Here is a 24,666-nt window from a genome sequence, read left to right on the forward strand (position 1 = left end):
TACAAATGGGAGCTTTGATATCTATAAAGTTGCTTTCTTGGACCAAGAGTGCACATTAGGAACCAAATAAAATATTTAAAGGCAAAAATCTCTCAAAGTTTCCTCGTGTGAAAGAAAAAATGTCATCTATAATACACCAGACCTGCCTTCTGCAAGAGCTGCTCTGGAGCTGCCATGAAACAAGGGGTATTTAACAAAGAGATTTGGGGGAGGGGAGGTTTGTTTGTCCTAGCAAAAAAGCTAAGAAGTTACATTTCCACATATTTCTAGGAATGGTTGGTTTGATTTTTCTTGAAGTCCAAGCATCAAGTTGCATTTCAGACCACATATAAATATAATTTTGCTCTCACATAGTGCTTTTGCATCTAGCGTAATCCCATTTACTGCAGCGGTGTTACCTTTCAGTTACCCTAATGGGAACAAGAGCAGAATTACGCCAATAAAAAAAAAGCTGCTTACAGAAAGAAATACGGAAAGAAAGAACAGAGAAATAAATACTTCCTCTGGCTTATTTAATATATTTGTTTGTCCAAATTGTAACAGAGATATTTCTTTCAAGGAATATTGTTTGATCAGCAAGAGTAAACGCTGATCCATCTTAGACCCCAAGAAGCAGTTTTTACATTCATCAAACGACACCTAACTAAGATTATGTTTAGTCAGTTCTCTAAAAGAAACAAGAAAAGGTCTCAGATCATATAATTATACCCTTCTGTTTCCCAACTTTCTTGGAAATCTCTGCCTAAAAATACTTCCAGCATCCGGATGCCTTGAACAATTGGCTTATTTCAAAACATATAAAAACTCTTATTCCGTCTGTAGCCATTTTAAGGTCTCCGTGCTGGCATGCAGTAATAGTGCTTAGCACGACTATATACCGCTTTCCATCTCCAAAGCACTTTACAAACATTAGCTAATTAATCCTCACAACACCCCTGTGAGGTATGTAGGTAAGTATTGTCATCCAATTAGGTAAGAATTAAGCACTGTTATCCCACCAGATAAGTATTAAGGTCTCCCATTTTACTGGGGATCCTGAGGACACCAGGTTAAGTTACTTACCAAAGGTCACAGGGGGAGTTGGGAGAATAAACCTGGGGATATTCAGGTGTCTTGGTCCTATTCTGCCATTAGGGCAGCATCCGGTGCTGCTCCCCACAGTCACACCATGCACACAAAGTCTTTCTGAGACACACAGCCAGGAGTATGGGGCAAAGGAAAAAATGTGCCCAGGAAGCACCACATCCCTTCTATGAGGTGGGCAAACATGATGATGTAGATAAACCTGAGCCCGTGCACACAACCAATGGGGCAAATCCATTACGGAGGACCTAGAAAGCAGGACTAGCTCAGCACATGTTGGGCTATGATCTCGTCTCACCAGATGTCACACTGGTAAAACAATATCCCTCATTCCCTGGAGACAGTGCCATTGTCCACATCTGCTTTTAATTTCAGTTCGCTGCTGGAAGAAAAGTGAAAGCTCCTACTGCAGCTCCATGTGGAGCTGTGTCTGTGAGCGAGGAGCTGTTCCTTGGAGCTCCATGCGCCTGTGAAGCTGCTGAACTCAAGCCTAGGGGATGAGAACCCACAAAGCAAATCTCCCCCCACCCATAAGCAATGGCAGGCAGGACATGAAGCAGGGGCTGTTAGCTGCTTGGCACTGGTTATGCAGCCATGGAGCCCCCATTTGCCAAGAGCTGATGAAGAGCAATGGGGCACTTGGCCAATGTGGACATGAGAGGAGCTCCTCTTGGGGAGATTCAGGTTGGATGATAGGAAAAATTTCTTCCCTCACTGAGTAGACAGGCACAGGAATGGGCTGCCCAGGGAGGTGGTGAAGTCACCAACCCTGGAGGTGTTCAAGAAGTGTTTGGATGCTGTACCGAGGGGTGTAGTTTAGTGGGAAAATATTGGTGGCAGTTGTACGATTGTACTGGATGATCTTGGAGGTCTTTTCCAACCCTGGTGATTCTAAGAATCTGTTTCCTCTTCTTCCAGGGGCAGCAGCAGGGCTGGAGCTGAGGCTGGGGCCAGTCCCATGGGTAAAAAAAAAGAAAGGAAAAAGACCCAGGCTGAATTTCAGCTGAACTGATTTATGTTTTCAAGTGGAAGGCAGTTTGAGCTGAAGTAAACTACACAGTTTTTAGATCATTCAAAATTCATGGCAGCTTGATCCCACAGGATGTCAAACAAACAAAAATGATTCACCAGGAATCCCTATAAATTGAAATAACCAAGCCATGTACAGTTCAAGCAGGGGTCTTAAACCTGGTCTCAGGAAGAAAAAGGGAATACATTTGATAGTTTTTATTCTATTTATCTAAAAAAAAAAAAATATTAAGAAGAAAAAGAAAAATCCGGTGCAATACACATCCACATCAAATGCTCACAAGGAAGTGACCCAAACATCCCTTGAAATTAAAACAAAAAACCACAAACCAAGAGCAAATAAACAAATGGGAAGAAGGGTTGTGAGAAAAGAAGGTAGTTTGGGGTTGTATGCCATACTTCAGTGTGGTTTTATTATAAAGTCAAATTAAAAACCAAAATAAAAGGTCTCTGAAAACAAACAGAAATTCAGGTAATAGATGTGTTATATGCATTATAGTCAAGAAATAGAATATAGGTACTAAAACTATGACAAGAATGTACTTAGTTATGATATTCTTTTGAGATGGGTCTGCCAGATCTTTCCTGCATTGCGGCCATCAGTATCAGCTGGGAGACAAGAATGCACCCGATCCCATCTCTCAATGGGATGCCTCTCCACTACAGGGCTCAGCTGTAGGCTTTCTATTGTGAGCCAACAGGAGGGCAGGGCATCCCCCTGCTCCAACAGCAGGGACTGAGAGAGCGGTGAAATTTCAGTGTGGGTTATGCAAAATGAAAGGATTACAAAATAAAAAGAGCATTCACTTCATGTCGTTCCCTTTAAAACATTATCACACGGCTCCTTTTTTTTTTTTTTTTTCTCCTTCTTTTCCCCCTAACTGACCTTTTTTCCCCCAACGGTTTGCCTATAACTTAATATAACTAATTCTTTTGAAATAACGTTCATAGTTAGTGTAATTGGTGCTATATAGTTCTAATGCACATTCTGTCACTAGACACTAAATTGAAATTTTAAAGAAAACGATCGAAATAGCTGTAAGGGAAAAAGTACCCTTTTAAATCTAATTTGCTATGCACCGCAGTAGGGTAATGGATGCAATGAAAGTTCCTTTATTGAGTTCCCATGTCCAAAAGGTATTTAGGTAGCAAAGGATGTTAAGCAGACCCCCTGCGCTCCTCCTTTAAGTAAAGATAGCAGGAAATAAGGTATATAGGTTTGTGTCCTCCTGATTTTTATTTCCTCAGGAGTACAACTTATGCAAAGGGCACCTTAGGCTACTTGGAGGATCACAAAGGGTGCCCTCGACCCCCTCGCTGTCTGCATGAATAGAAGCATCTAAAGGATGGCTGAAGCCATACAGCGAGTTAAATCCTTCAGGTGGGTCTTTTCAAATTCCAATAGTGAGGAGTTACTGGAGAATTGGTAAGGATTTCACTAGGCCCCAGCAGGTTTGAGATCAAAAGCCCCGGTTAAATAAAAGCCTGTTGGGAAATCTTAAAACCTCTTTGTAATGTAACTTAAAAAAGTTAATACAAAGAGCCCTTAGACTGAAGCCTGTAACAGCATGAACAAAGAGTATATCAAAACTGATTCCATTAAGGGAAGGCAGACAAATAAATTCATTTAATTTAAAGAGAAATCAGATATATTACCCTGCAAAAACATAAAAAGCATACCAGAAAAAAAAAAAAAAACCCACAGATTTTATAACATGTGAGCACATAGAGCCGTGGATAATAGAAATATATAATGCCTATTTATAAATACCTCTCAGAATAGAGAACAGAACATTATACACACACGTAGATGTTCAAGCATCAATTTAACCAATGTGCGCATGCCTGTGTGTATAATTCCAGTATACACATATTTTTATCATTTACGAGGCCTCATGCTGGGCTTTCAAATCTGCAGTGAGATGCATCTGTATCTGTATCCAGAACCACGCAGCCCAAAGAGCCCCTCTCATCAGACACATCTCTTACCATTAAAGAAATGACCTTCCACTCACAGGCTGTACAGACTGCATAGCAGGAAGGAGATGCACACTCTGGACAAATGAGGGAGAATCCTGTAAAAGTCTGTGTTAATGTTGGACAGGACTTTCCTCTTTTCTTTTTTTCCCTTTCTTTATATTTACAACCTGACATTTTAGTTTCAGCAGTACTAACTAACCCTGTGCTCATTATGTCCATGTGTAATGAAGGAATGGCATCCTTTCTCATGCCCTAACCTCCTTGCACCCAACCAGCCCATGCAATGCTGCCCCTACAGAAGGTCCTTTCTAAAAACCATTTTTTCTGAAGATAAGCAATTGGAAAACTATCAGACATAAAGTGCCTTTCATTCCAGTGGGCAGCCAGCAATAGTTTCACAAAGTACACCAACAACACTGCTTTCTGTTTTGTCTTCTTTTACTTCAGACCCATCAGATAGACAGGAATCCAATGCTATAAACCATATATATATATACAATGCTAAAACTATAGGTGGGGTTATTATTTTAGCAACACTAATTTGGCTATCGTGGGTGGACAGCACCAAGTGAACGCAGGGATCGTTATTTATCAGCGGACACACACAGTTCCTCTCTGAGCATGGAATTCCTGCAGTGCTTTCTGGAGAGGTGCTGCTTGCAATGGCAACCCCAGAAAATGAGCAAAATGGAGAAAACAAGGAATACTGGATCAAGGAGGGACCACAAGGGCAAACCAGGAGAAAGGTATGGATGCTGCTGGACCTTGGTCAATGCCAGGTCCTTGTCCTAGTAATGAGTATTGAATAATCTCAGCAGATAAATGCCAGTCTCAGCCCCTCATTTGAGGGAAAGTGTCCTTGATCTAATAATATCAAAGGCTGCAGTGTCAGTTCTTAGGCTGGTGCAGGATGAGGTTTTCTGGTTCAAATGGGAATTAATGGAAGCAAGTCATATGGTTCATGTTATACACGTGACACCAGATGATCCAAAAAGTCCTTTCTTGGCCTTATAAGCTACAAATCACCTTGCAGAGGTACTGCCCTCCCAAGGATTAGCAGCAGACCCATGCTACTCTTGCTTGAATGGGCTTTCTGATCTAAATACCACCCAGAGGGCTGCAGGATTTGACTGGATCATGGCCTCAGATGGAACTATTGCCAATTAAAGCCTGGCATGAGATAAAGTGGGGTAGGACACGCTCTGCTTTGGGTGCTATACGATTCCAGAGCATCATTAATAGCTACCTAACGAGCGAGGCCTGAAGGAAGAGCATTCTGCTATAAGCACACTGGCACATATTATTTTACACTTGCTATTTTACATTACCTTGCACTATAAAACACATCAGCCATCAGACTGGACAGGGCTCTGAGTACCCTGATCGAGCTGTAGGTGTCCCTGTTCAATGCAGGGGAGTTGGACTGCATACCCCTAATGTTCTCTTCCAACTCAAATGATTCCATGATACTATGATGCTCTTCAGTTCTGAATTAATCAGGTCATAATAGTGGCTATTTCGCAGCTCACAACATGCCCAAGGCTCCAGAATTAAAAGAGATGCAGGACAACTTACTGCCTTATGGCAAACTGGGCACCTCATGCCCCCAAATCCAGGGTCAACCCCAACTCAGCGACCACCTCAGTCCCCACCAGGAAGGAGTATTTCTTAGCTGCCAAGATCCTTACTTCTATCTGTAGCCCTGCAATTGCGCTCTGTTTTAACCTCCAGGATAATTTGTTATGTAGAAGGAAATGTGTCATTTATTAAGTCAACAACCACTTCCTTTAGTGTCTCTAAAAATTTCTTCTGAGGTTTCCCTTTCAAGTACTGGTGCTATTTAGATATGCAGGCTGAGATCATAGGGAAAGATGGACAAAGTTACACATCCATAGGCTGAGCATGTGGCCCATTGCAATGGGACCCATTTTTCTGTGCAGGCATAACACAAAGAGGTCATATCTTGCTCTCTTGGGCTGCAGTCAGCAACGCTCCCAAATTCAGTGCTCCTGTACAATCAGTGCTCCCATACAGGCACAGCGTGACCCCATGGCTGCACGGCCTCATTAAAAGCCATATGCTGCATTAGGGACTTGAAGATCTTGCAAGGAAAGCCAGCATTAGAGCAGCACATGTCTGAAACTGATAGCAAAATGTGGAATGCCTTAAACCCCACCTCCATGCTGTTATTTACATACGGATCTTTCATCTGACATGGGCTTCCCCTCCAGCACCTTGAATACATCAGTCCTAAGGAAGAGACTTTAAGTTCAAAGAGTGCCATCCCCAAATCAAAGTAGGGGGTTATCAAGCGAGGTGCGCCGAGCAGTAAGACAAAACATATGCATTTTTAATAGGTAGCCTCTCCTCCCCCCGAGGAAACCAAGAGAAGAGACGCTGTGAAGCTTTAGCAGAAAACAAGTTCAGTGGATTTATCCCCACAACAACAAAATTCACTACTACTCCCATGCATTTTTTGAGCTGTTTTCCAAGCTCTCTTCAAAGCAGCCGGGCCTGGCCCTTGGCTGTCCTATTGACCAGGTGAACCCATTGCAGTGCCGGCACCGAGAAAGGAAAAAAACAGAATGAAACAGAACAAAAAGACCATGAAAGGGAAACAAAAATCTCAACAGGTCTGCATGGAATTTCAGCAGCACTTTATTTATTAATACAACGTAGCTGCCATTGTATCGCGGCTCCCAAAGACAGATCTGTGAGGAATAGGCCACATGCTGATTGACAGCAGCCATAATTCCGTACAATGAGACTGTATTAAATTGTTTGATGTGATATGATGCTCATCACTTGTAACTGATCAAACATACTGCTGCATCAAACAGTATTACAATGCAATCAGGCGGGGTATGGCTCCTGCCAAGGCTGCTCATCACGTCGCACACTCCTGCATTAAACATTTCTATTAATAGCATTGACAAACTATTCCCATCCAAATTTTGCCAAAGAACTGCATGATGCAGAGTGTGCAAAGAAACCCACGTGTTAAGCTCTGCAGTTCGGGGCAGCGCTCCTGTTGGCTGAACGCTCTGACATGAAAGGCTTTGCTGATCTGGGGATTTCTGCAGGATAATATCCAAACCTGCAAACCTGTGCCCCTAAACAGAGACACATTCCAGCCTTCTTTCATTGTCTTTTTTGCTTTCCTAAATGCAAACAAATTGCAAGGCGGATCCTTTTTGCCCAATCCCTCTTTTGCAGTGCACCCACAGGAGAGCTGCTATCCTGCAGAAGGTGCTGGTCAACACCAACCCCTTCAGAGGCATAAACAGATAAAATTAACAGGTTCTTTGTCACTGTGAATGCAAAAGTGACAATGCCTACATGAACCCCTAACTTACCTGCACCCCTACTGTCAGATTTATACATGTGTTTGGGAGGGATCTGCAGTGCCCCCCTCTTGGCACTAACCCTCAGCAGCACCCAGGAACTGCATGAAGCTGAGCGTGCAATGAACATGGTATTTAGCAACCTCTGAAACTGCTTCTATCAGTGTATCTCATAAAACTACTCCAGCGTGTAAAAATGAAGTGATAAACGAGCACAAGGGCTGCATGTAATCCCTGGTGGACAGGTATGCACACTGTAATTGGACAGTCTGCCCCCATGATTGCTGTCGCAGCTTGGGAGACCAAGGATCGCATAGCCATGGAAAATACAGAGTAATATGCAGGAATGCATGCCTGAGTTTCTGAGGCTGGTTGGGTTGGGAATGTATACATTTCACATTTGTGCATTTCTGCAATGACAGAACATGCCTGTTGTCCTGCCTTTCACTCCTGCAGTGCTGGTGTGAGCAGACTAAATGTGCTGCATGGCAGCTAACAATCACCAATGGAACCCACTCTGCAAAGGGTACTCCCGACCTTTTCTATAACTCTGATTCCTGGGGAAGGTGTGCAAGGCATATCCTTTTTCTAATTTAATAATGTCTTTTAAGGTAGAAAACTACCTAGTGCTTTAAATGATTGGTGTATAATGGGAGATGCAGAAGAAAGCCACTCACACCATGGAGCTGTAACTTTCTATCCGGGTGTAGCTAAGCAATTCAAGATGCTGCCACTTACATGTAACAGGAGAAAGGAAGGAGTTCAAAAACAAAGTCAGAGGCATTTCAGCAAAGTGCACAGTATGCTGAATTGTGGTATGACAGAAATCGCTGCGGGTTGGCCACAAAATGTTTCATACAGCAACAACGCTCTGCCAGCAACCCCCAACGTGTTCTCCTTCACCTGTGCTTTATTTTTTCCCCTGTTGGTGAACACAAAGCACACCCTCCAGCTCTACCAGAGAATCACAGTCCTCGCCCTGAGCACACCTCTCCATTCATTAAATCAGCACCACCACAAAGTCACCTCACAGCAGGCCAAGAGAACCGCAAAGCTGTGCTCACCCTCTCGCACCACCCAAGCACCTCTATTTGTCCTCCTCCCTGGGGACAGGACCCCATGTGTGAGCCTCAGAGAACACCTCAGTGACTCTGAGCATCATTATCAGCAGAGGGATGAGCTGCAGCTGGGATGCACTGGGGAGGCACGGTAATTCTTGCCCTAATCTCTGCATTCATCTCAATGGCCCTCGCTAGGAAGTTTAAGTACATTTAGTGGGGATTCTTCAGCCCCTGGAAGGTAGGAAGATGACTATGAGGCTTGACGTCCCAGCTAATTAACTTGGGGTTGGAAAAAAAAATCTTCTTATCGACTTAACTTGGAGATACTCTCTTTGTTTTTAAGCCAGCAGAATACCTTCTCTTTAAAATGCTCATTGCACACAGCTCTGTGGCGTGGAATGTATTATTTTTAACAAGGAGCTCTTTTATCTTGGACCAAAACTTGCAAACATTTGATTTAACAAAAGAAAAAAAAAAAAAGAAAAATCACAAATAACACTTAAAGAATCAGTTGAATGATGGTCTCTAGGCTGTGCTTTGCAAGAGGCTACAAAATCCACATGCTTTTCTTCTGTCCTTAAAAACCCAGGGATGTAAATGCACGCACCAGCTGGAAGCGAACCCACAAACGTATCCCCCTACATCTAAAAGGAGTGTTTAAGAAAAGAATCCATCTTTTCTTTTGAATGGGAGAACGTCAGGGCTGGGAGACAGTGCCTGAATCTGTGCATGTGAGCACTGCATTCAGTTCTTCCAGCAGGAGCACAGAAGTGAGCAACTCCGGCATCGTCCCTGCTCTGAGTTACTCCGTGTGGAAACCTCTCACCAATGGCACTGAGTGCCTTTAAATCCTCACCATATTCCCAACAGACAGAACAGTGGCACGATGGACCAAGCTTTTTTTTTTTTTTTTTTTTTGCCTTTTTTCCCCCTTCTCCCTCTTTTTTTCAAGTACACATATGATGATGCATCATAGTTATAAACAGATGGTATTTGGCCTCCTTCCTATTCTCAACATTTGGAATTCCTAAACTATGTGAATTAAACAATAATATTTTATAAACATACAAGGGATTTTGCTCACTGCTTTGTTAACATAGAAATTATACAATGCTGACATTTATTTAAATTTTAAAAAGTAAACAAGAGTGTGTATTGAATTAAAGCAAACTAAAATCAACAGAAAGAAATATGTTCCACGCGCACGTTACCTACAACGACACGGGCCTTTTAGGGGAGCCGTAATGGGATGAGGCACAAATTGTAGCTTAGACAGTCTGAGCCTTTGTGCTCGCTTTGCGCCTCGCTGTAAACAACGGATCTTCGCACCATACTTGGCATGCTGGCCATCAGCTGTGCATTGGCTGCCTAAACCTGCCAGGATGGAGTTAAAAGAAGTTCCCTTTGCCCGGCGTTCGGAGGAGCGAAAGTGTGTTTGCAATTTGAGTACCAACTGGATCCAGTCTAACACTTGTACTCAGGATGAGAAACATTCAGAGATACCGAAATTTGGGGGAATGGGAGGGCTCCCGCCAGGAGAAAGTGCTGGTTCTGAAGGCAGGATTCTGCCCACTTGGTTTCCTCTTTCCTCCGCATTAACCCCTTTTTGGGCGCCTCTCGAGTGAGAAGAGCACTTTGGTTTTAATCACTATTCCCAGGTCTGCAAAGAGGCTCTGTGATGAATAAATAATGAATCGGAGATTTTAATCAGTGTTACGATTTTTGAAAAGCCTAATTATCATTGTTTACAGACATGCCTTCCTGACGATTTCCTTGTTTTGCCTGCAAAGCTCGAAGGGTTAAGCCTCAGCGTGCAGCCCTCCCATCCTTCCTCGTCTGCACTCCGCTGCCGTTTTGCATTGGGTTTTGGGGGGCATGTGGGGTGGTTTGGGGCATGCGTGGGGCTCAGGTGCCCAACACAAGCTGTGGGCAGTGCTCTGGTCCTGGGGTACCTTGGCAGCATAGAAGGACAGTGCTCGGTGCTGCCCATACTGACAGCTGCCGCCATAGGAGGCAAATTTCAAACATGAGCAGCACAGGGAAATAATGATGAGTGGCAGGAGTGAAGTGGGGGACCGGGATGCACGGAGCTGTGTGGAGCTCAACACCAGCATCAGCCCCCACCTCACCCTTAGCCTGCTATTATTATTATTATTTCCCTATTATTTTTTCTTTAGCTTCCATTGGTCCCATTTCACTCCTCTGCCCCCACCACCATCCACTTGGCCCCAGTGCCAGCACAGCATCCCCTATGCCTCTGCTGTGCTCCAACAGCCGCTGTCCTCCTTCCTCCCCACCCTCCTCCTCCTCCTCCCGTTGCTGCTCACTGCCTCCACGCCGGCTGTGTGTTAAGTTGCAGTGCAGTTCCACAGCAGTTGATTATCAGTTTCCAGCAACAGCTGTGTATATTCGTTCAGAATGTAAAGAAATATCAGAAGATAATGCAGCATTGCTATTTATTACCCCGTAATTAAAGTCCTGACAGTGTTTCTATTATAAAACCTTATTTGCAAGGGTTCATAACTCAGAGGCAAAATTTTCCTTCAAGATGAAGCCTGGCTTACCAGGCTGAATCATTTCAGAAGTATTCCAGTTAAATACGGTTAGCCCATTAGAGGGTAACATTCCGAAGGACTTTCATTAAGGTGCTCATTTATATCTGCAAATAAAGAATTGCCTACTCCCCTCCATCAAGGACAGAGAAGAGGAAAATATTTTTTTGCAAAATCAGGGGTTCATGGCAATGTTTTAATGTAATTCTCAAGGAAATTATTCCCATGAAAGCAATTTGTTTGAAAGAAAATGCCCCCTGGTCCTTTCCACACAGACTAGTCCTGGGCTAGTGGATGAGAACCAAACTTAAAAGTGACTACGAGCTGAAATGGGACGGACTAATTCATTACAACTGTCCGTACTGGAAGAAAAACAAAGCTCAAGCGGCTCGAGTGGGGAAAGGTGAATTTAATTTTCAAGGCCCTGTAACTTTTAATAATCTGAGGAACAATATGGGAGGTACATTCTGCCCTCCCAGTTATCCTGATATAAATTCATTCAAGATTTATATTGGTGTAATAGAGAAGCAGAATTCGCTCCACGGTTTCTAATGAACTGCTGGCTCGGTCTTTAAAAATGCAATTAGAAGAATCGAGCCTCCTAATTCAGAACAGCTTGGAGCAAAGGCAGAGGTCTGGGCGCTGCAGACACGGCGCGGGGCCGGCGGTGCTGCACACTGCTCACCAAAATGCCCTCGTTATTTTAGGATTTTCTTTTCTATTAAGCGGCGAAAGGCAATTCTCATGTGGAATAAACCTGTGTTTCCTGTGATCTCGAATACTAAGACAAAGGGATTGTAGGATTAGGTGCCTGGGCTGTACTGATGCAGGAGCAAGGAGCTGTCTGGTTGGAGACAGAAACCTGCTCTGCTTCAGCTGTGCCTGCAGCTGCTGTGTCAACGCAGGTGAAACATCGATAAATATGGGAGTAAGTCAGGGGCTAATTCTGTCATTTTACTTATAAGATCTGGTCTGCACATTCAGAGATTACTCATGTGTGTAAGAACAATGGAAACGAGATCCCAATTTGTCTCGGTGACCTTTTGAAGCGAGGGCTTCAAATGAAGCAGTGCAGTGGCTCTCTGCATTTGGCTCCAGCAGCCAAAACTCCTGAGGTGGTGTAAAGAAGTTATCAGAAGATAATGCAGCATTGCTATTTGTTACTCTATAATTAAAGTTATGTTATCCTATTATAAAACCTTATTTGCAGGGTAACTGTAAATTACCCCTTGTAACTCTGAGGCAAAATTTTTCCATCAAGACAACGCCTCAGCCACAGCTAGGAATGGTTGAGTACCACTGCTCAGTAAGTAAAGCAAAGTAGGACCTCAGCCTGGAGGAGGTGGGCACCTCCTGTGACTGGGACACGTACTGCAGGCAGCAGGACTTGCATCCTCTAACCACTGAGTGTGGAGTCTCATGGCACATGTGCAGCCTGCTTGCCATGAGCCTTGGCGTGAGGTCACAGCATCTCCTCTCACTTTTGCATTGGTTTGGAGAGCAACTTGCTCCAAACCTGGAGGAAGGAATTCACCTCTGTTGCATCATGCCTCAGTTTCCCCAACAGTAAAAAAAAAAATAAATCACCTAATTTGTTCTTGCTGGTGCAAGGTATGTTAGCCTTAGTGAAGACAAGAAGTCCTGTTACTTGGCTCTACCAAATGGGACTACTGAACTCATTGCACGTTTCCTAGAGATGACCACATTCCATGTAGACTCAATGATATTTAAGGTCTTTTCCAGCCTGAGCAATTCTATGATTCTGTGTCTACAGCTGGGCTGGGCTTTGATCGAGCAGAAACAGAGAGAAACCAACAAAGACAAATGATCACTCCAAAATTACAACTCGGCAGTGCCAGAAAAACATCTGAACACTTACCATTTGCCACTTCATCTCCCATGGGCTTTTGGGGTGGGAACCTGGAACCGTACCTGTTGGTAGAGAGGTCTGGCCATGCTCTACATCACAATGACTTCCCAGGAATCCTCTTCCTGCTTCTTCCCAGAACACAGTTGAAAATCTTGGAATTGTCAGAGCATTTTATTGCCACTTGCAAAGCAGATTCGACTTCATCAGATAAAGACACAATTGCATTCATTGACTCTGACACAAGGATATGCATACTGATAAACATACAGATAGATGTACACACTTATACATGAATGAGATATGCTAATTAAAAATTGCAGTGGGCACTTTATTAAAAATTTATTGTACAATCTCCATCTTCAAAACATTTTACATCAACAAATATAGAAGCTCGACTGCTGGAATCATAAGTGATTTATCTTTAAAAGACTGGGATGCAAAGATGCTTGATGAACGGCCGTTACATTCCAACTACTACTTTTTATTGGAAGTATTTTGGCTGTTATCTGTTTGTTCTCCATCCTTGAGAGAAATAAAACAAGTGTCTCAGCTTTCATTTCATCGGATAGATGGCACCACGAAGCATATTTCCCATGCTAGTTTGAATTACAGCTGTTTATCTTTCAGCTTTCTTTAAGATTAATTAAATGCAAATGTAACTCCGCGAATCATGGGATTACCTGCCAGACCCCTTATTAATACCTTCACTTAAAAACCCCTGTGCCAGAGAGTCATTAATTTGCAAAAAGAAAAGTGCTAAAGCAGCCCTTTGCCTACAAACAATTCCGAGATGGCTGCCCAATTAGTCCGGTAGCACTCGGATCCTCCTTTCAGGCCCTGTGGCCCTTTGAGGACACAATAAGGCTCCAATGATAACCTGGCAACCTAGGTAGAAACCCAGCCAAGTGTGAGCGTTTGAAGCTGCAGCTTGGCTGCCATCGTGTCGGCGAAAAGAAAGAATTCAGGCACCATGTCATCCAGTACAAAGGATAAAAACAGATTCAACCGGAAATTCAATGTGGCACCACATATGGGATACATGAGTGCGGTTATACAACAGGCCACATATTTTTTTTGAACAGTCTCCTGCATGTGATGCCGAGGACATGTGTAACCATCATAACGTCTCTAAGAATCTGTATTTAATTTGAGCTGGGGTGGTGGCAGGGATTGGAGATCTGAAGCCGCCACAGGTTTGTGGCAGATGGCTCTGTGTCAGCTATGACAAGCAGCCAGGCTCGGCTTCCTCTGCAGATTTTCTTTTCTCTCTGATCAGGTAAATATGGGCACACTCTGGAAACTTCCACAATTCTGCCTGAGGCTGCAAGTTTGTGACTTAGCCCCATCTGTCACAAATCTTCCTTCGGTTCTGCTGTGAGCAGAGACCTGAATTTACCACGGAGTGCTGCCCAGGAAAAGCCAGTCATCTCGCCCTACGAGGAAGAGAGCACATGGAGAAACGTGAGCTGCTGGGACATGGAAGGGACCTCTCCAGCCTCGACAGCACCCAGAACCACTCTTCCTCCGGCTGACCCCATCGTCACATGCCCAGCGTTGTCCCAGCGCTGTCCCAGCACGGCCCCATACCCTAAAGAAAGATGCAGCTCATTTTCTGGGGAGGTGTATGAGTGATAACTCTGCAAAAGTCTGGGCACTCGTACTTTCAAGGAATAGAACGTGATTCAGTCAACAGTTCCTAAATATGCAGAGACAAAAATCATCATGAGTAGCAAAGTTTTCACATAAAGCAAGATCTTTGCATGAAGAGACAGCACAGGGAGGTGTCAGTAGCACTGCAGTATCTGCTATGATATAACAAACTTCTTTGTTTCTCGTGCCCTACAAGCATGACAGAAATAATCATTTATGCTGCCATTGTTAGATTTCAGGGTTAACCTTTAGAATTCAGTAAGGACAGTCCATCCATTCAGACCTGCTGGTTCAGGATAGCTGCAGCTCAATACTGACTGGGCACACATTTTACATGCGCTCTAAAAATTACCTTAATAAAATTAAGAATTAAAAATCATTTATTTTTTTTTCAGCACAAAATCTGAGGCTCAGTGTTCAAGAAAGCGGAGCAATTTGCAGACCCAAACTGTATCAGGTCAGCTTTACTCTGTGACCTGGCTCCTTCTCTCCGTTAGTGAGTATTAGCAAATAATCAAGGTGGAAAAGCAGCTTGTAGTAATTACTCAACTTTCAGACTCCAACCACCTTTGGAAGCCACCATCAAAAGACAGCGTTGGTTTAAAAGAACTGGGTGTGCTGTGAAGGGCGATTCAAAGCTATACAATACCCCTCAGAAGAGCATTTCCCTGAATGAACCTCTCTGAACAAAGTGTAGTTTCTATTATTGGCCTTTAAAAGCTCATTTCTTTTCTTCTATCTTTAAACAAAACCATAAATGTCAGATGTGAACTTATGCAAGATACCCTTCCATTGGGAAGGGAAGGTTCAGAACACATGGATCATCCACAATGCTAGGAGAGCAGTTTCAGGCTTTCTTTCTGTAGGCAGTTTGGATACACGGAAAACCAAGAAGTTTTCATGCTTTTTGCAACTCTTTCTACAAAGCCATTCACATTTCCTTTGACTCATTTCTCCATCTACCCTTTCGCAGCAGCTACGGTTCATCTGCCAGCTTTCATTTACTTTCTAAAACTAAACTGGAAGCTATCTAATATGGTTATAATACGAAGTTCAAAGTCCTGCTGCTTATGCTGAAAGATGCGCACACAACTGCTTTCTTCATGAACGCTTTCTTCCTGCTCCACAAGCGTAGCCAACTTCTATGAACTGCAGGCCAGAATCTTCAGAGAGCTGAAAGCTCCCACATCTATATCTCAAAGAGGAAGAGCAAAGCAAGCCCTGGGAATAGGTGGAGCAGGCACTTCTGCTTCCTGGCAAACGACTCAAGAAGGAGATACTCAACATATGCTGGGACCCAGAATGACCTAGCAGGCAACTCTCAGAGTCCCTGATAGACCATTGCCTCTACTGCGAACAGCCACACAAGCTAGCAGAACTCACTCCACTGAAGCTCTTTCTGGACTCGTATACTGCTTGTGGACATTAGGTTGTCCCAAAATAAATAAAATGGGTCCCATGGTCCAGAAGAGATTTCTGCCTCCTAGGCTAGTTAGATCTTTGACTATGACAGCGTTATCTAGAGGAATGAAAAATGTGAAGACTTCATTCTAGCCTGGATACAGGCCTGAGCAATTTGATCCACCTTACTTTGAAGCTGGCCCTGCTTTGAGCAGAGGCCGAACCAGATGATTTCCAGGGGTCCCTTCCTAAATTACCCCATGGTCCACTAATCAAAGTAAGTAATGAACACTTTCTTTTACATAAATGTCTCGATTTCATACATCTTACTTAGAATCTTACATATATCCTACTTGGGACCCATTCGTAAGCAGCAATTCCTAGCAATGATAGAGATGGATAATGCAACATGCTGTCCTCCAGAGTTCCTAGCTGCTACAACCTTCCCCTACAGGCTATGAAAAGCAGAGCTAGACCATCTCTGAAACCACTTTATATCACACTTGCTGGAAATGGAGCATCATGAGAGGTTGTCCAGAGAGGTGGTGGATGCCCCATTCATGGAGACATCCAAGGTCAGACTGGTTGGGAGCTCCAAGCACCTGAGGGGGGTTGGACCAGATGGCCTTTAAAGGTCTCTTCCAACTCAAATGATTTTATGATTCTACCATTCTATGAACATACCTGTTTTATACTTGTGCTTCCAAACTGCCAACTTGCACCTAATATCAACCAGGTAGATGCCTCTTTTTGTCTCTGCAAACTTGCTCTGCAGCTGAATGGGAAGTCAGCAGGATGGATGGAAATATTTGCACTATTCATGCAGACTGTAGAGCTCTAAATTAACTTTATCAGCTCAGGACAAAAGATCTGGAGAACACTGTAAGCAAACATCTGCTCAATATACATTCACGGTTGAAAAGTAAACAGTGTGTTTGGCTCCATAAGGAGCAGGTTGAAAATTATCACAGAGTACAACACATCACATAAATTGATGGCATGGCCTAGAATACTTTGTAAAGTAATGATCACACCAGCACAAAAACAGCTCTCAAGCATCAGAATGGCTTGAATGATGGCAGATAAGAATATAAACATGGAATAACATTCACGAAGAGAGACTGGAAAGACCAGGATACTGTAAGTGTTTGACAAACGTTTACACAATAATGAATGATATGGAAAAGATGGAGCAAGAGCTTCTGCTTCCAGGCAAACAGCTCTAGAACAAGGAGACACTCAATGCAAGTGAAGGTGTGGAGCTGGGGAAGGCAAAGCTTGGAATGCCATCTGCAAACACACTCTTGACTTGCTGCAGAGAGTCATGAAAAGTCAAGGGCAGAGATCTCCCAGGGCCTGAATGTCAAACAGAGGCTATTATGTAGCATGGAAATACTCAGTAGTAAAAGAAGATTATGAAAGATTATAAAATCTCCAACTCCGGGCTAAGACCAATCTTCAATTCTAAAAGACCAAGAGAAGACCTTTAATACCCTATTTCTACCTGTGTCAGCCTTCTCCCAAAAATCTGATTCTCACCACTATTGGAAACATGGTATTAAACTAAGCACATGACATGCTGATCCAGAGTGGCAGTTACCATCCCTACAGGAAAATGCATTTACCTAGAGTTCTGCCATGGAGTGGGGAAGTGAGAGGCCAGACTCATCACTCCTGGTTCTTATATGGCCCGTGCAAGAACTATGAAGAACTGCTCCATGCAACAGGGCCAGCCCACACTAACCTCAGTGAGCTGGCTGAGGGCAGCTGCATGCAGGTGCAACAAGTTGCTGGGGATGCCTTTTGCCAACTAACTGTGCCCAGATATTGGAGCTGGACCAGAAGGGAACTTGTACCTGTTTGCTTGAAAGATTAAAGAAAATGCTTTATGTCAATTGGAGCAAAAAGGGAAGGATGAAAAAAAAAAGAAAAAAGAGAGAGAGAGAGAGAGAGAGAGAAAAGAAAAGAAAAAAGAAAAAGAAGAAAGGTTTGTTAGAATTGCCCTTTTCAGGCAAGTCTTGAGACTGGAACAATTCAGATGTCTAAGGTCTAACTGGGATCTTAATTTGATTTTACAGCAGTTTAATCCCTTTGAATTCAGCACGGTTCTTTATCTTCTACAGTGGTGTAAGAAGGAAAAAAAATCACACCATGTGTCTTTTCATAGGCAGGTGAGCTTCTGTAGTGTGATGGAAATGAGAAGATGAATGTCAGAAAGTGGGCCAAATTCTTTTCTCTGTTAAACAAGCATGAGTGAGAGTAGGATTTTTCTGCAGGAACTGAAGCTGACAGCATGTCAACCAGCACTCATTCAGCTGGGAGGGCTGGGAGAGATTATTTAAAGTTGTCAGCTCCTTCCATGCCTGGCTTTTGGCAACTCTTCTTGTCCCTTTCCACTGTATAATCTTTATACATGCTGTTTTAAATTAAGAAACTGAAGTGAGGGAACTGAAAGGTAAACTTAAAGAAAATAATGCAGAAACAAATGCTTTGCCCTATATATATATATTTTTTTATTTTTTTTTTTCTGCAAGGGAGCTTGCAAATACTGACAGGTCTTGTGGTGTGCTCCAGTGGAAACTGATGCTCTGTTGTTCATACTGGCTTCACTTTGGCACTTAATTTAGCAACCACAAATACCCAGAACCAAAGAGGAACTTTTGATTCCTTAAAACTAGAACAAATAATTGATAACAAACGTGGTTTGCTTTCCATGAATCTCGAGCCTCTCTTAACGACTGGTAGAAGGCAGTGTGGAAGTGCAAATGAACCAGCCCCAGTGCTGTGAGAATACGCAGGGTAAGCAATGTGTCATTTGGAAAGCCTTTTGTAGGTGCTTACATTATGGACATTTTTAAAAGTCTGCCAGCATGAATGGAATTAAGCTATTACAGTTTAATACGCGGGTCTGTGCACTGTCACAGGGATATTCGCTGTGTCTGGCTCCCTAACCTGGCTGCCCCGCTGCCATTCATCTTCCTTTTGCCCCAAACTTTGCTGCACAAGCACTGAGGACAACCGGAGGAATAACTGCCTGCTTAATGAGACCGCTGTCTAATTATTATGGATATCCTCAGTAATAAAACAACAACCGTATGTAAAAAGATAACTCAAAGTACTTCTGATGATGATTGCTTTCTGATCTATAAAGCAGAATCTCCAAGCAATAAAGAACAGCATTATTTGCTTCTTTTTTTTTTGTCACGACTACACAGCTACTGTATGGACTTAGGCAGGGAGCAAGGCAGGAAGGTTTCTGGAAGAGAAGGAGCCAACTGGCACATATTGCTGTATAGTATACAATACTATACCAATCTGAAGAAAGTGGAAGTGCTGCCTACCCTTCATGGTTTCACTCTCTCCAGCTTCCTTAAAAGAAGCATAATTCCACCTCTAATTCCATTAGCAACACGTACCTAAGCTAGCACTTCTCTAGGAGGTTTCAGGGACAGTTTCAGGGCAAAATACAGACTTAGTGTACGTGGGTGTAGGTACAAAAGACAACTCTAACAGCATTCTCAGAGCTGATCCAAAGCCTATTAAAGACAACAGGATCCCTCCCCTGGTATTCACAGGTATTGGATTAGTCCCTTGACTCAATTTAAAACGATCCCCACTCAGTGCAGTTGCTACCTGTCGCACAAAGGGCACGATGGAGTACGAGTCTGCCTATGAGCGACAGGATTGGCACCCATGGGGTAATTCTTCCATGGACACCCTGCCTGCCAACAGTTCCAAGGGATGTTTGTTGTTCTTATTTTTGAAGAAGGGCATCCTTAAAGCAGATGGGTTATTTTGTTCACGGGGCTCACGGGCACACCGTTCCCCGCACCACTTTTGAAACCCATGCTATTTAATATGGGTATTTGTTCTGCTTCTATTCCCATTTTTGGTGTGCCAGCTTTGGTTTGCTTTAGGAGCTGAGGCTGCACACGTGCAGAGAAGATCCCAAACTATTTGCTGGACTGGAAGCATGGGGAAATGTTAAGGCAGACGGTTAAGGACTGTTTACCCGTCGTAGCCACCATGTATAACTACACAACACTATTGACTCCAGAAGTAATGCTGAGCACTGGAAGTGTTCAGTCAGCATTTTAAACTATTATGAGCTACCTTCTGAACCATTGCCAAGTTAATAGACAATGAAAGATAATGAGCTTGAAATTGGGTGTTAAATTGCATTTTTGGTTCTCTGTTTTTTTCTTGAAGTTTAACTGTTTCCTGCAGAAACGACATCATCTTTGATGTGTCATTATGTAAATGTCTATTTTTAGGTCACAAAAGGAGTCAGACTGGGGCTAAACTCTCACTCCTGCTCCATGTGTGTGCAGAATGAGGCAGATGAGACACAGAGAGACCACAGCTTCTGGTCCTCAGGGGAACGCGGAGAGGTGAGGTGTGCAGGCAGCATGGGGAAGGCGATGACTCAACTTGCTCAGTAACAGCATGCTGGGTGGCTGCAGTGCTGCAGGAGGGCGCGCTTTGGCACTGCACAAGTAGCCCATGAGCTCCCTTAAAGGACTGAATGTTATAGATTCTACCTGAAGCACCTTTGTCACAAGGGGGTGACTTGCATCTGACATCACAGCATGTCCAGCATTTACAGCTGCAACTGAGCAGAGCAAGCTTACACATTAGCATGCAGACAATAGCGATGTTTTTCTAACAGCAGCATAGTGTAACAATATGTTTTTACTGAAATAATGTACAATTCAGTGTTCTATGTAATTTGAGATGAGTGTGACTCCTAGCAATATCAATCCACACCTTAAAACTGGGAAAGTCAGTCCAGCATGGATCGCTTGATCAAAACTGGAACAGAACACCTACCACCAAACATGTTATTTTCTCCAGATAAATAAGGGCAAAGAACAGCACATGATAAATACCAGGACATCGTGCTACTAATAAAGAGCTAATATAGTCACGGTCATCAAAAGAATTCTGGTATCTCCTAAAGGCAGAGAAACCTTACCTGATGATAGCCAGTACCTGCACGTTTTGAGGAGTGAAGATTAAATTAGGATAGGAAGGTAGGTTTATCCTCATTAGTATAATTGTAGGATCTTTCTTTTATTTTCCTTTTAGACTAATGAGTTACATTAATCCAGGTTCATTTTTATAAGCCTCTCGGGTCCCAGTGTAAAGGACAGTCATTTTAGAAAACAATAAATTAAAAAATAAATAAATAAAAAAGCATGTAGCATGCATTAAGTGCACGTATTTCATAAGACCTGGGTTAATACAACCGGCATCTAGTTTAATTAATCCTTGTTAGTGTAACGACTAATATCCCTCCCTAGCATGTTTCCTTTAAACATTACTATGTTAATTAAATGTTGTTGTTTTAAGCGTTGGTTGTTGTTGTGTTGTGGTTTTTTTTTGCCTTTGTACTTCAATATGGCATTATATCATGTAAAACTCTTCCCAACAACTACCTTATAGAGATGTTTCCTTACAATATCTGGTCTCTTGCAGAAATTCTGAAGCCTTTTAAAAAGCTGTTCAGGTGTAGAATACAGATATTCAGCTGCAGGAAAAACAGATACATTTTTAATGAAACAAAAACCTCAAAGCACACACTCGATATTAGTCACTTTACTAATTAAAAATGCATATTGCTCTGTGCCGCCTCGTGTTTTACATTATTTAAGCATGATTTTATAAGGTTACCTCAGCTCACAAGGATGTTTAATGCTAAATAAGACTGTGTAGTTGTGCTGTTTAGACATCTCCTTTGGGTGATTAAAATACATTATTCTAATGTAACACAATGCATATGTGATACATTTAGTGATGAGATTTTTCAAAGAACTGGTACTACATTAGCGTGTATCCCGTATCGCGGTTGCATACTATTAAGTATTAAATTGTTTAAATAATTTGGTGTGATTTTCAGGCCTCCTTTTTTTTTTTTTTTTGTATTTTCTTCTTCTTTTTTTTTACCCCCCCCCCATATCTCAAAAAAAAATCTGCAAACCATTGCAGCGTCGCTGACCTTCTAACAGAAATCTATCATTATGGGTTGTGTATGCTAACAATGAAGAATGCTATTTCAAAACTCGCTTTTGTGTTATCTTAAAAGAACAGATGGCAAATATAAACTTCTTCTAATGTATTAAAACACATAAAATTCTCCTTAACACTAACATGTCGGCTTGCCAAATAAACAATTGCTTTTGCTCGAGTTTATACTCAAAACTTTTACATTTTAGCACGCATCACGTATCGCTTTTCAACCAGAAGTGTGTGCAGCAAAGCAGCTACCTGGGAAGATCTCCGGGTACACCAAGGCCTTGGGACACAGCGGGTAACAGCCACAATGCACCGCTTCCACCCTGAAGGTTAAAAGCAATCAAAAGATGAGTACGACATCAGCAAGCCAAAAACTTCCTTTGGTGCAGGACCACAGAGGTTGACTGCACGTAGCACAAGTAAAACATTTTCCTGCTCAGCAGCGCAATCCTTCTAAATGCCAAAGTTGCTCTTTTGAAAGAAAATTTTATTGATCATATGAATTACATAGAACAGAACAGTGAGCATATGTTTTGTTCGCTGAATAAATCAAAGCGCAGCTCTGCATTTTTTTGTTTTTTAAATACTGCTTAACACATTTTATAATCAGCAGACAGACACATGTAACAACATGGTGAAGTATGGACGGCTTCTCTTAATAATGCTGCAGAGAAACGAGGGCTTCCATGCACGTCTCTATGGGTGCATGGCTGCAGAGATGCTGCCATCTCACATTTGGACTCCAAAGGCTGCAATTAAACAGCCCCAGGAACAGCGTGCAGCACGCTTTGGGCCGGGATATTTAGTGTAAGCATGAGCTTCAGATCACTCCCTTGCTTTAGCAGGATGCAAACCTTTTGTAACAAATACCAATGAGGTCCCCCTGCAACGCTCTGAGGGTTTGTTTTTTCCTAGGACTGATTTCCATATCTGCTCTAACATCAAGCCCAAATATTTTGGAATTGTGACACAATGGCACAAAGTTTCCTAGCAGCGACTCCAAGAAAAGCTATCCCATTCCTGCCTGCATTTTAATAGCACAACGGGTTAAGGCATCAAGTTTGCAGTTTATTTTTTTTGCATAATGACCACTGATGTGACATAATGTCCCCCTGAAGATACAACTGTAATTTCTGCTGGCCAGAAATTACACACCGAAATTCAAAACACTTCTTTAAATATGTTTATTTGATGAGAGGCTTTGAATTTCCTCCAACATGTTGACCATACGGGGACTTTATTTTTAGCTTCACTTTCCTTCGGTCCCTGGGAAAGATCTAAAATTTTGTCAGCCTTCACCTTTCATTCTCGGGGACAACCCAAAAGGGTTTTGCTGCATTCACGTGCACACTGGCTTTATTACAGGCACCCAGGCCAGTGAGCACCAGACCCTGCTTCCTTTAGCTTGACTCCGTCCTAAGGAGCCAAAAAGTTAAATAAGGAGTATCACATCCAGCCCTCATGCTAGAAAACTACACATATCCACAGAGCCCAAAGATACATCCCCCTGCAAATGCTTTTGCTAAGCAATGACTGCTGGTTTTTACATAAACTTTTAGATTTTGTAATTTATGTGCCTTCTTTTTTAAATAACATATGCACTTCAGATTGCATTTTAAACATTAACAACAATTTCAAAGTGTACATCGTCTAGCACTATATCTTTTTTTTTTCTTTTTTCTTTTTTTTTTACCAAAGGGAAATGTTTCTGATGTGTGATTTAATTGATGATTTCAGCTCTTAAATATTGTGTCATATGTCAAAGCAAATAGATTTTTAAAGTTTTCTCTAATCTAGGGGGAAAAAAGGAGAAAAAAAAAAGAGCGAAACTGTGGACATTTCAGTAATAGCTCAGATCACAAAGTTATGTTAAAATATTTGCTTTATAATCGCATCGCCTGCATGAAGAAAAGAGCAGCTCCCTCCAATGAAACTGCAGGCCAAGACACGGCCTGAGTCATTGCTTGTGCACACAGCTCTCCTCTACAAGAAACCTCTATCAGGATCATGAATTACTCAGGTCTGGACTCAGGGCTGCTGGAGCACACCGGCTGCAAGTTAAACTCTGCAGTTCTTTCCAGCTAAACCTACCTGCAGAACGCCTACCTTTCTGCACCCAGGTTTGCACGTGTTCCCCGACAGCTTGCCCTGCGGTGTAATAATTCCTGCTGTGAGCATCCCCTCATTGCCCAGACCTATTGATGTCATGGTTGCAGAGGCAGGCTGAGGCTGAGCAGGGACACGGAAGCTTCCTCGCCTCCACACCTCCCTGCCTTGCTCCTGAGAAGTATCACATCACAACAAGCACACAACGCTTCTTCATTTCAATCCTTAAGCGCTCCTAGTTAAATCATAAACAGAGTTCCAATTGATCTATTGTTAAAATGGCTAGTAAATGACCTTTTTATTCCAATTAACAAATCATCTGCTAAATCTATGAATCTTAATATTCAGATCTATTCACTTCAATTCATACAATTTATCTGCAAATAGTTGTTGGGCTTTTGATTCTAAATATAATTAGCTGATAATTTTGCTTGGCTGAATTACTTTTCTGGAGGGCCTGCTAAGGCTCTCAGCCGCATTATCTAGCAATAATGAATCTGATAGGTGAAATTTTTTACTGTAATGAGGATGAGACACAGTTGTGACACCTGAGTCTAGTAATAACAGAAGACTGC

General features: G+C 42.6%; 1 protein-coding gene across 50 annotated transcripts in view; it reads right to left on the reverse strand.

The window, feature by feature from the left end:
* Positions 1 to 13,226: 13,226 nt before the first annotated feature.
* QTMAN (queuosine-tRNA mannosyltransferase) overlaps positions 13,227 to 24,666 on the reverse strand; it is a 155,678-nt gene continuing 144,238 nt past the window's right edge. For 45 of the 50 annotated variants that reach the window (XR_014947860.1, XR_014947858.1, XR_014947857.1 and 42 more), the window contains 3 exons: positions 22,238 to 22,308; positions 21,409 to 21,500; positions 13,227 to 14,352 (listed from right to left, as the gene is read on the reverse strand). Coding sequence is in view for 46 of the 50 variants with exons in the window: in XM_085552053.1 (XP_085408179.1) it covers positions 14,269 to 14,352; positions 21,409 to 21,500; positions 22,238 to 22,308 (247 nt within the window). In the remaining 4 variants the exon portion in view is untranslated. The remainder of the gene's footprint in view (positions 14,353 to 21,408; positions 21,501 to 22,237; positions 22,309 to 24,666) is intronic. The other 5 variants (XM_085552058.1, XM_085552057.1, XM_085552056.1 and 2 more) reach the window with 1 other exon arrangement.

Source organism: Coturnix japonica, chromosome 7 (genome assembly GCF_054131305.1).
Source record: "Coturnix japonica strain WE chromosome 7, WE-NBRP24, whole genome shotgun sequence".
NCBI lineage: Eukaryota > Metazoa > Chordata > Aves > Galliformes > Phasianidae > Coturnix > Coturnix japonica.